At 37.6% G+C, this 12,715-nt stretch overlaps 1 protein-coding gene across 1 annotated transcript; it reads right to left on the bottom strand.

Moving 5' to 3' along the window:
* Nucleotides 1-1,035: 1,035 nt before the first annotated feature.
* On the bottom strand, nt 1,036-12,412 carry serpinb1.S (serpin family B member 1 S homeolog). Its single transcript, XM_018223644.2, has 6 exons — nt 12,085-12,412; nt 10,973-11,110; nt 6,009-6,126; nt 5,263-5,405; nt 5,013-5,180; nt 1,036-1,536 (listed from the first exon to the last, which is right to left on the bottom strand). The coding sequence occupies exons 1-6, from the start codon at nt 12,250-12,252 to the stop codon at nt 1,144-1,146; spliced, it is 1,128 nt and encodes a 375-aa protein (XP_018079133.1). The 5' UTR covers nt 12,253-12,412; the 3' UTR covers nt 1,036-1,143.
* Nucleotides 12,413-12,715: the final 303 nt, after the last annotated feature.

Raw genomic sequence — 12,715 nt, 5'->3', positions numbered from 1 at the left:
TACAGGCTGTTGTTGTTGTGGCTTTTGCTGTCTCCTACTCAATGTAACTGAATGTGTTGCAGTGGCACCTGGATTTTTACTATTTAGTGCTGTTCTTAGATCTACCAGGGAGCTGTTATCTTGTATTAGGGAGCTGTTATCTGGGTACCTTTCCATTGTTCTGGTGTTAGGCTGCTGTAGGAGGGGTGATATCACTCTTGCAGTATAGCATTAAAGAGTGACTGAAGTTTATCAAAGCACAAGTCACATGAGTAGAGGCAGCTGGGAAACTGACAATATGTCTAGCCCCATGTCAGATCATAACATTAAATATAAAAAAATCTGTTTGCTCTTTTGAGAAACGGATTTCAATGCAGAATTCTGCTGGAGCAACACTATTAACTGATGTGTTTTGAAAAAAACATGTTTTCACGTGACAGTATCCCTTTAACCTTACTTAATGAATCTCATCTGGCCAGGATGCCGGTTTATCAGTATGCCCTCTGTTCAGTTGTTCTAAATAACTTGCACTGCCATCTACAAAGACAGATCTAGTTCTTTCAATCCCAATGCAGAAACATCTACTGCAACCTCTGCGCTACATTTGTGTATCATCATCTATAATTTAAGTGGAACACTATAGAAATAAAATGTAATTTTTCCTAAACAACTGTACAAAAGTATGAGTGAAAAATTTCTGGTGCTGGCAGTATACAGTTTACTGTTTCTTCTGACCCAGGTCAATGTTCAGAGAATTAAATACACAACATTTTGTTTGAAAAGGATTTTCCTAACACATTCGTAGAAGATCCCACAAACTGCTGACCCACCACGGTATATGTAAGTTATGTGTAAGTGTAGACAACCAGAAATTATTCTTTGTGAGAGAAAACTGCCTGTGTAGTTCAGATAACTACTTGTGTTTGTTTGATAAAAAATGAATCATGCTTTTAAATTGTCACACTTAGGGGCAGATTTATCAAAGGTCGAAGTGAAAATACAGCCATGTGCCCAAAAGAGTGCAACATGCAGATACAGCAAGACCACTAGCAAATGAACACTTGTATTGGGTTTTTATTGGTTAAAGTAAGCAAAAAATAAATGGTTATAATTAGTAAGATTTCTGACAATGATGATGTGTGAGGAACATTCCTTACTTTGTTGTCATGGCGAGGAATATCTTCCAAAGAACAGAATGCTTTTTGTGGCATTGTGACGAATAAGGAATAGAAAAGGGTGGTCAGCATTAAATTCCATTGTCATGCAATTTTGTGCAATTTCAGCAGAGGTATGAACAGCAGCTTCTGTTCCTTCCTCATTTACTTCCACAAATGACTTGTGAATCACTTCTGATAAAAAGAGATCATTTGACGCTGACATCCCAGTAAGGTCTGCACTGACTGCATCAAAAATATCCCACATTCCCATCCCAGCTAACTGTGATTTAAGCTTGTAACTGTCTTTCAGTGTGAACTTTGGTAGATGTATCTTCACTTCTGCAGACATCATATTTTTTGTCCATTTGTTGATTTTTTCTAAAGATAGCTCCTTTTCAAGCTGCAGGTAGAGCAGAAATACAATGTTATCGGAGAGTAAGCAATAGATTATAACAATGAAATCATTATGTGTGAGTATTACCAGCAGCACTTCCAGATGACAAAGTCTAGGCCAGTGATCCACAACCAGTGGCTCATGAGCAACATGTTGCTCGCAGTGACCTCAAAATAGGTGCTTATTTTTGAATTACTAGTTTGGAAGCAAGTTTTGGTTGCAGAAATACAGCGTACTGCCAAAGACAGGTTTCTATAGACTGACAGGCCACAGAGGGGCTTCCAAATATCCAATCACTGCCTCTATTTGGCACCCCCAGGAACTTTTTTCATGCTTTTGTGCTTTCCAACTCTTTTTATAACTTAATGTGGCTCATGGTAAAAAGGTTGGGGACCCCTGGTCTAGATATTGTGGATGATGAATGGATTATGATAGAAACCTCAGTATTTCTACACATGGATAAAAATGCTGTTTTGTGGTCAGATCCCTTACACGGCAAAACCTTACATCCTTCATTTTATTGCTAAAATGAGATGATAATGACCTACTTAATTGGTTCCATATGGTGATTTATTTGCTTATATTATTCCTATTTAACTGCTAGTTGATACAGGCAAATGGCTCATCTGAAACTGCATCCAATTTGCCCCATGAGGAGGAAAAAATGCAATTGTAAATGCAAAATGGCACATGGTCCAGAGTCCATGAAACATTTAGTAGGCAAGAGGAATGTATATTCAGGAGATTTGTTGCTCATGGTATCACAGCTTTACCACAGGTGACAAATCTCCTTGTGTGCCACTACCCCAATATTGTAATTTTCTTATATTTACAAAGTTTTTTGTTTGGCACTTCTCTGTGGTACAGTCAGTACAAACTGATAGAAAAGAAGGGCTGTGTTAACCCTATCATGGGCTGCATAAAAGAGCCACAGCAAGGGATCACAAAGAGAAACCCTAATATTTAAGATCTATGAGGGCTGAAACACACAACAGCTTTGTCTGATTTGATGCAATGAATTGAAGCAGATGCGTCGCAACGGATGCGCCGTAATATAATGTAAGTAATAGGAATGTCGGATTGACAAGCTGTGTGCATCCGACATGACACAACTGTCAGATGAAGACACAACGTGCAAGCCGCACCATGGGGCAAATTCACTAAGTGCCGAAAATACGCTAGCGACGCCTTCGCCGCACTTCGCCAGGGCGCCGCTAAGTCACTAAAATCCGAAGTTACGCTCAGGGAGACGAAAAGTAGCGAAGTTGCGCTAGCTTTAATTCGTCAAGCAAAGCGAAGTTACGCTATCGATGCCTAATTTGCATACAGCGCCAAGTTAAAGTACAATGGACGTATATGTAGCAGCAAATACATTACACTACACAAGCCTGGGAAAACTTTATAAAATAAAATATAGTTGTTATTTTGCCCTATACATGTGCCCACTGTATAGTTTAGGTGCCATATGTTAGGAAATGTAGGGGGGAAGGAGGGTACCCCAAAAAAAATTTACGATCTTTTTCAGCCTATCATCCTTAAAAAAAGAAAAGACGCCAGCGTTTTTGGGACTTAGAAAAAAATGTAACTTTTTTTGAAGCAAGCCCTATCTACTCTATTGCACTGGCGAAGGCAAGTCTGGTTCAGTAAAATGCGCGAGTTAGTGAATTAGCGTAGTTGCGTCCCTTCGCCATAGCGCAATTTCGCCTGGTGTAAGGCCTGGTGCGAAGTAGCACTAGAGTAGGTCCACTTCGCTAGCAAATTTACGCCAGCACCCTTTAGTAAATTGGCGAAGTAACAAAATTACATCACGCTGGCGAATTTGCGCTAGAGTTAGCCGCTTCGCGCTGTAGTGAATTTGCCCCCATGTGTTTCAGCCCTGTTACAACTATTTGTGACTGAAAATGCAGTAATTTTTATCTACTGATATCAATTTTTTGATATCTAATATGATATGTGCCTTAGATTGATTTCAGTGACCTATTTTTCATTATATTTTTCCATTTAAAGGAAAACTATACCCCCAAAATGAATACTTAAGCAACGGATAGTTTATAACAAATTGAATGACATATTAAAGAATCTTACCAAACTGGAATATATATTTACATAAATATTGCCCTTTTACATCTCTTGCCTTGAACCACCATTTCGTGACTCTCTCTGTGCTGCCTCAGAGATCACCTGACCAGAAATACTACAACACTAACTGTAACAGGAAGAAGTGAGGAAGCAAAAGGCAGAACTGTCTGTTAATTGGCTCATGTGACCTTACATGTGGTTTGTATGTGTACACAGTGAATCTTACGATCTCAGGGGGCGGCCCTTATTTTTTAAAATGGCCATTTTCTATTTATGATTACCCAATGGCACATACTACTAAAAAAGTATATTATTATGATAATGGTTCATTTACATGAAGCAGGGTTTTACACATGAGCTGTTTTACTCAGTATCTTTTAATAGAGACCTACATTGTTTGGGGGGTATAGTTTTCCTTTAATGAATGTTGTGGCATTTTGTATACGTGTTCTGTGGTGCATCGAAGTGTCATGTTAGAACAAAGTCTGTCCCATCTGTAAGCATAAGACACTGTGCACCTCTGCAGACCAACTGCAAGTATGTGGCATCTAATGGGGGCAGCTCCATTTCCTCCAATGTATACTTTGAGGTTGTGGTACATTGTATTTGCTTACTTTATAAGTCTTGCAGCTACTTTACATGAATTATTTGTTCAGATTCACAAAAAGCAAAGTAACATTCTTCTGCACATGGCCTTAAAGGAACAATATTTATAAATTCATAAATAACATTGATATTTAGGGGCAGATTTATCAAGGGACGAAGTGAATTTGAGGGAATTTTCGAAGTAAAAAAATTAGAAGTAATTTTTTGGATACTTCGACCATCGAATAGGATACTAAGATTTCGAATGTACTTTGAATTCGATTCGAAGTAAAATAGTTTGAATATTCGAATATTGCGATAATCGAAGTACTGTCTCTTTAAAAAAACTTGGACTTCAATAGTTCGCCAAATTAAGTGCTATGTTAGCCTATGGGGACCTTCTAGACCATTTTTCTCAGTCTTTACACATCGAAGTAAAATCGTTCCATCGTATGCTAAAATCGTTCGAATCGTTCGATCCGAACGATTTAATCATACAATCGAACGATTTTACTTTGATCGTTCGATGGCCAAATTCGGTGAAAAATCCTTCGACTTCGATATTCATAGTCGAAGTCTTTTAATTCGATGGTCGAATTTCAAAGTATTTTTTACTCCGAAATTTGACCCTTGATAAATTTGCCCCTAAGGTGTAGAGTAAATAATATTGTTATTTATAAATAAAATTTATAAATAACAATATTTATAAATTAAATAACTTTTTTATTTTTGTTGTCATTCTTATTTCTCACACATTTCGAAGGAATGTTATTTGATTTTACAAAAACACACAACAAAATTGGAGAAGATTTAAGCACCTGCTGCAGTCCAGTAGTATCATCGTTAATATTATCTGGCAATATGATAATCATGCTGATTTCATAGCCCACGTATGGCAGCTCCAAGATGCGGCATTTGATTTCAGGAATGTAGTTAAAGGGAAGTTTTTCCTTTTGATACATCATTTTTACGACCTTCTGTTCCTTCTGTATAAAATAGGTTCAACATTAAAAGAATTAGCCGTTGAATACTGTATTCCATACACTCACTAACAAGATGTGGTTTTACCTTATTGAACTGGAAAGGCATATCTCTGGTGTCTTTAGCATTGAATTGTGTAGCCCAGTTGCCTTTAAAGTAAATGGCATTCACTAACACCAGTCTGGTCATGCAGTCTACTGCCCCTGCAGGCAACACTTCAGGAATTTTACCTATGAAAAAAATGGAGAGTCAGTACTTGCAGTAGTTTATCTGCAGTACATCAATATAATGTCCCTGTGTCATGAAAGAAAAGTTAATGTGAAAAATTGAGTTTAATGCAGTTCATGAATTTTCCGGTTATTCCACAAGTGCAAATTCACAAAACGCTTTGAAGTCAATGTGACTTTTTTCTGCAGCAACAGTTTGTTTACATAAAATACATTGAAGTTTGTGGGTGTTTTTTCACTGCTAATGTAGACATTCATATTCTGGGAGTATGTGCAATCAATTTTTTCATCTATTTTTTGAAATTATTCAGCTTTTTGTTCAACAGCTCTCCAGTGTGGAATTTTTGTAGCTCTCTGGTTGCTAGAGAGTCTTTAAAACAATATTTTAAAATTGTTGAATTATTTTATGTTTTCAGAGTTTAATCTAGGAGATGTTTGACCTGAACGTGAATCTATGTTCTAGGAATTAACACTGTCTTACTTCAAACAGAATAGTGACAGCCTACAAAATTCACAGGGATTTGTAAAGAATATTTGAAGCAAATATTTAAAAATATGAGCCCATCCAGTAACCTGTGATGTACCAATTCCATTTATAACATGTACCTTTGGTTTGCTCTGAACCCCATTTGTTAATTTCTTTTCGGGCATCTTCCGCCGCAGAAAAAAAATCAACAGTCCCAAGGTCAGCATTGTATTGTTTTTTGATAGATGACAGAAAATCCTAAAAACAATGAATATTTAATATACTGTAAATATTTTAGTATTAATGGACATTTGTAAAGCAAAATGGAAAATTATAGTGATTTCAGGTGCCCAATGTGACTTGGGTATAGCAGTGACTCCTGACCTGATCATTTCTGCTACGGCTTAATTCTGTCTGTGTGCAACTAGTAATCGATTAGAATTACAGTACAAGGTCTGGGCAATAAAAGTGTTTAACCATTTGGCAGTGATGATATTGATTGCTATGGGCTGCTACAGCTATTGCAAATTTTGTAACTTTTAGTATGTTACAGCAATAGGCCCCCAAATATTTACTTAAAGGGGTTGTTGAACTTTAAATTCATTTTTAGTATGATGTAGAGAGTGGTATACTGAGACAATTTGTTTATTATGCCTGTTTTTTTAATTATTTAGCTTTTTTGTTCAGCAGGTCTCCTCTGGTTGCTAGTGTCCAAATTACCCTAGCAACCTAGCATTGGTGTGAGTGAGATTTTGGAATATGAATATAAGAATACATAATAAAGTATAGGGATAACAATACAATTGCAATAGCTATTTTTCTTTTTTTTATGGAAAAAAAATCAACTACTTATCCTACAACTATAGTTTAGGGTAAGGTCACACCTGGAGATTCGGGGAGATTTAGTCGCACTGCGACTAATCGCCTCTTCTTTGGGGTGACTAATCTCCCCAAACAGCTTCCCCCTGTCTTCCGCCTGCTAAAATGAGAAATCAGCTGCGGCATGGCACTCACTGCGCTTCGTTTTCCAAAGTTGCCCAAAGTTGCCTCACGATTTCTCGCGAATCTCCAGGTGTGACCTTACCCTTAAACTGTGGCTGAGAATCCATTTAAGGGCTGAGTTTGAAGAAGTAGTCTGTTTATGTAGCAAATAATGTAATGAGGGATTGGCAGTGTATAATCCAGGAACATATAAAGGCTTATCACAAGTGCAGGTACATAATTTTTAGTGATGGGCGAATTTGCGGCGAATTTGCGCGATTCGCCGCCAGCGAATAAATTCTCAAAACACCCGCAAATATTCGCCCGAAAAAATTCGCCGCCGTCAAAAAACATTTTTAGCGGTGTCGAAAAAAATGGACGCCGGCGTCAAAAACGAGAAGCCGGCGCAAATTCGCCCATCACTAATCATTTTCATTTAGCATATCTGGAACCTTAATAACAGAAAGTTATTTGTCATAAAACCACAAAGGGAAAACAGCTAACATGGAGAAAATGTAAAATGGTATCTATACCACTGCTGAAAGCCCTAATGTAAACTATACCACACTGTGCTTAACTGTATGGTTAATCTAGGGTGATGTGTCACTTGTGTAAAGCAGAAAAGAAATGTGTCTATAATTGTATTAAACAAGTAACAGTTTTCATTAGTGACGCACTGAATCCACTATTTGGGATTTGGCCAAATACCCAAATCATTTGTTAAAAACAAATACTCTGTAAAGCAGCGCTTCACAAGGAAGCTCAGGAGAAGACAAAAAAGAATGGTCGAAATATAGTGTAGTAATTTCTAGTAATTAGCCATGCTAATTATGTGCAAATCCCTGTTTTACGCGTGGAACCCACTCCAGCATCCACCAAACCGTAGTTAGCCTTATTGTAGGGGGATTACTAGAAATTACGACACTATATACAACACTATATACGACACTATATTTCGATCATTCTTTTTTGTCTTCCCCTGAGCTTCCTTGTGAAGCGCTGTTTTACAGAGTATTTGTTTTTAATTTTTTTACCGGTTGGAGAACGGGATAGAAACGGCTACAGGGACGAACTGCTGGAAACCTTAAATACCATTTTTTCATTTTAAGTCCCAAATCTTTTGTGAACAATCTGGCCGAATACAGAATCCAAATCCTAATTTACATATGCACATGGAAAAGGAAAAAGTGGAAAAATGTTTATTTACTTCCCTGTTTTGTGATGAAAAGTCATGTGATTTCACTTCCCGCCCCTAATTTACACATGCAAATTTTGATTCGAATTCGTTTCTGCCAGGCACAAGGACTCGGCCGAATTCTGGCTGAACCCCAAACCGAATCCTGGATTCGGTGCATCCCTACTTTTTACTCATCTTACTAAATAACATTTTTGGAAAGTGTACTGGATTCATTGTTATACAAGTATGAGTACCATAGCAAGGAATGTTATCAAAACACATCAGTCTAAAATTATAATAGCTAATGTACATGCTTTCAGCAACTGAAACCTGGTGCATCTCCAAACTAAATACTAATCCCTAATAGCATGGATGTGTTGACAAGCTCCCCAAAACATTTTGCGTGGGTGCGCTATACATCTTACACACAACCAGAGCTGTTTGCAAACTTCAATCATTCCCTCAGAACAGCTGATGTGGCTTAGATCTGAGAAGTCTGTGGGAAATGTGATTTATTAAACATCTGTGAGATTTGCCAAGGTACAAAAAAGGTCACACAACAGGTTTATTGCAAAAAAATGTAAAAAAAAAGCCCAAAATCAACATGAGTCAAATCAAGTTTCCTTTCCATCCTACAGGCCACAAACAAAAGGGGGTAACTCCTGGGGCAGAAGACATGATCATGGGTAGTGATGGGCGAATTTATTCGCCAGGCGTGAATTTGTGGCGAATTTGCGCAATTCGCCGCCAGCGATTAAATTTGCGAAAGGCCCACGAAAATTCACGGCAAAAATTCGCCGGCGTCAAATTTTTTTTCTCGAAAAACCGACGCCGGCGTCAAAAACGCGTGCCGGCGTCAAAAAACGAGACGCCGGCGCCGTTTCGCAAATTTTTCGCCGTTTCGCGAATTTCGCACAAATTTTCCGCCAAAGCGAAACGGCGCAAATTCACCCATCACTAATCATGGGCCCTGTACTGTTTTTGCAGACAAGGGTCCTTCACCCTCACCAGGACTGCCATAAGTAGAGACTATTATCAGGGACCCGGTCAAACAGAGGATCGTGACAGGGGCAGGCAGTGAGTAAGGTTTAAGCTAAGGGCAAACTGTACTGACCACCAATGAATTGACTTACCTATTAACACATTAATTAATGGAACTATTTATATGAACTACTTATTATAGAGTAACCTCAGCTGTTTATTTTGGGATATATTTACTGAATTCTAGTAGTTCCTACATTAACTTTTCGGCAGTGAAATGACTAATTCTTAAGCCCCACAGCAAGGTCATTGGCATATGTGGAGGGTGATTTTTGTGCATGGGGAGGCTACTTAACCCATTCCTTCTTTTGATTTTACCTACTTGTCCTGTAAACATAGAGCATGTCATAATAGAAAGAGAAATTAGTGTGTTGTATTGTATTACGTCTATGATAGCTAACTCTTTGGAATGTAATATCTGTGGCAGTTAGGTGAGTACATGAAGTTAGTTTTTATAATGACCTTCTGTTAGTACCCCAGTAATACATAACCATAGTTACATAGTTAAATGGGGTTGAAAAAAGACAAAGTCCATCAAGTTCAACCCTTCCAAATGAAAACCCAGCATCCATACATACACCCATCCCTACTTTTAATTAAATTCTATATACCCATACCTATACTAACTATAGAGCTTAGTATCACAATAGCCTTTGATATTATGTCTGTCCAAAAAATCATCCAAGCCATTCTTAAAGGCATTAACTGAATCAGCCATCACAACATCACCCGGAAGTGCATTCCACAACCTCACTGTCCTGACTGTGAAGAACCCCCTACGTTGCTTCAAATGAAAGTTCTTTTCTTTTAGTCTGAAGGAGTGGCCTCTGGTACGGTGATCCACTTTATGGGTAAAAAGGTCCCCTGCTATTTGTCTATAATGTCCTCTAATGTACTTGTAAAGTCTAATCATGTCCCCTTGCAAGCGCCTTTTTTCCAGAGAAAACAACCCCAACCTTGACAGTCTACCCTCATAATTTAAGTCTTCCGTCCCTCTAACCAGTTTAGTTGCACGTCTCTGCCAAGACATTTCTCTTAAATGTTGGGAACAAGTAATTTCCCATAAAAATATATTGCAGTATCAGTCAGTATTAACCTGTACAACAAGTTTCCTAGATTTCTGATGGCAGTCCTGCCTCCACCACCAACTTCCATGTCAATGTCAAGAAAAAGATGCATGACCACAAAACATCAGCAGGAAAACTGAGTTCTTAGTTTCACCTTGACTTTCTACAGAGAACCAGGGGACTGCATGCAGAAGGGAGAGCCACAGAGTGAGTTAGTGTCTAAGGGGGGTCAATCAATTGGTTGACACAAATTCTGAGTAAAGGTCAGTCCTTCCAATACCAAATGACTGTTGCAATAAGCACAGATGCTTCTGTCCAGAGCTGGGAGCCCACTTAGAGAGACCAGGAGCAAAGGGTCTGTGTTCCTAGACCGAGGGAGCAGCTTCTTCCAATTACAGGAAGTTGAAGGCACCTAGCAGCAAAGATGTCTTGATAAAATCAGACAGTGTTGCTGTAATTTCCCACATAAGTCAGCAAGGAGGGATTCAATTGTACTAAATTAATCAAGTTATGTGCCAGAATTATGGGCTTGAATAAAAGGGCCATTTTAAAGACTAACTTTACCTCTGTGCTACCTGTCCTACCAGAGAGACATAAAGAGGTAACCCACTTAATGTGCTGCCTTATGAACTAATGAAAAATAAATGAATATATTGATAGTCAATATACCAATATTTTGCTTTGAAGATGAAACTAATATGTCTGTGGTATATGAAGCACAATTTGTCTTACTATTAGTACAGTGAAAAATCAAAATTGGTCATAGGTGTTTAAAACATTATACAGAACATATGGTATTTACTTGCTTACAATATCAAAATGGTTTTCATTTACTTACTGGAAGGAAGCTGAAGGTCTTTTCTCCAAACAACCTATTGGCCAGATTTAAGGCATACATAGAGTTTTCCTTGTTAATTTCAGCATTTAGGGCTTGAAAAGTTGAATGGAGGTCCTTCACATCATTAAAATGCAGAGTCTAATATAAAAAATGTAATTAATACATTGCAAAAATTATTTAAACAAAAATCCAAAACTGAAAACCTGAAATATTTAGTTTGTATGAGTAAGCACCACAAACAGCAGCAGTTGATATTCTCCAATTTGTGTTAGTTAGTTAGTTAGTTTGTTAGTTAGTTAGTTAGTTAGTTACTCTGTATTGTATTGGCCCTTGTTTGTTCTATTAATGTGATGTTCTGCTGTACAGTGCTGTGTTTACAAGTAACGCAATATAAATAAAATATACACCATTATATAAAACTTAATATCCATTCAAATTGCTCCGGGTTGTCCAGATTGATGACAATTGTTCACCTCAATTTTCAGTTTATTCCACAGATTCCCATTTGGAACGTGCTGGGTCACATGAGATCTTCACTTTTTTTTGTTATAAAGCCAATGTAGTGTTAATTAGTCTTTTGGATCCTTAGCCTGCTGAAAGATGTAATTGATGGGATTGATTGGGATTTTATTTTAGCAAATTGACGTTCTCATGATTTATTTCCCTGTGCTTTGCTTTACCCATTTTCCCCTCTATAAAACAAGATTCCCATTTGCTGCTTATGAAATGTAGTCACATAGTGTGGTGCTACGACTGCTATACATCACTGTAGGTACTGTATGAATTAGTACTCAAAAAAAAAATATGTAGGCACATTTGGAGTTCCCAGTTTCCAAGTGATTCCTTTTTAACACATAATGTGCCTGGCCCTCTGGGTGCAGACACTTTCAAAAGCTGTTAGTAGAATAGGGGCTTATTTTTGTCCTGCATTTATCCATAGGCTGAGAATCCACCTGGTGTGGTGGTCACCTTGGTTGCTGCACTTCACTTGAGAAACTCATGAGAATATATGCATAAAAATTTTCATTACAGCTGATTGAATTTGCATAAGAGAAAATGACACTAGTCTCGTCTTGACTTTAGTAATACTTTTAGAGAGTAATCTGACTTACCTTGGATAGTTGTTGTGCAGATTTACCTTTCGTTCCTAAAAAAACCATAGCCAATGCAGATGATATACTTATAGGGGAGAAGAAGAGATTTCCAGTTGAGTTATTTTCATTTATCTTCTTGAACAGATCAAAACAGAAGTGGGTGCAGGCTGAGCTTACATTCTCCATTCTCCTTCAAAAGTAGAAAAAAAAAAAAATATATTGTCTGCCTGGCTGCTGGTAAGAAATATTGTAATAGTCCATTGAAGTACAAGTACTCAACAGGTCTTGTGCAAACAAAAAAAAGGTTTTTTTTAATTTAATTTACAAACAAATTTGTTTGCTGTTTGCACAAGACCTGTTGAGTACTGTACTTCACTGGTTTTAAATATACTTACTGTGTTTATTTTTAATCTGTACTTCAACACTGGAGAGGGTTTATTGTGAAATGTTAGCTGATCTTAGGGCAATGATTGCATAGGCAAATGTTCCTATCAACTTAACTGTCAGAATCTTGAAAAATGGGGAGTGGCAGTGAATGTTAGGGAAATTGCCAGTTCTCTACTTCTATAAGTTATTTATTGATGAAAGTAAAAACAGTTGCATAGTTTTGGTAGCCCTGGTTTAAAGATATCTACTGACATCCCCCCCA

Source organism: Xenopus laevis, chromosome 6S, assembly GCF_017654675.1.
Source record: "Xenopus laevis strain J_2021 chromosome 6S, Xenopus_laevis_v10.1, whole genome shotgun sequence".
NCBI classification, from domain to species: domain Eukaryota; kingdom Metazoa; phylum Chordata; class Amphibia; order Anura; family Pipidae; genus Xenopus; species Xenopus laevis.
This window is presented reverse-complemented; position numbering and strand designations above follow the sequence as displayed.

Bases quoted from the DNA above. Each gene is read 5' to 3' on its own strand.
- serpinb1.S (XM_018223644.2), bottom strand. From the start codon at position 12,252: ATGGAGAATGTAAGCTCAGCCTGCACCCACTTCTGTTTTGATCTGTTC. The intron at 5,406-6,008 runs GTACATGTTATA...TTTTTTTCATAG, and splicing joins GGGTTCAGAGCAAACCAAAG to GTAAAATTCCTGAAGTGTTG. The intron at 1,537-5,012 runs GTGCTTAAATCT...CTCTACCTGCAG, and splicing joins ATACTACTGGACTGCAGCAG to CTTGAAAAGGAGCTATCTTT.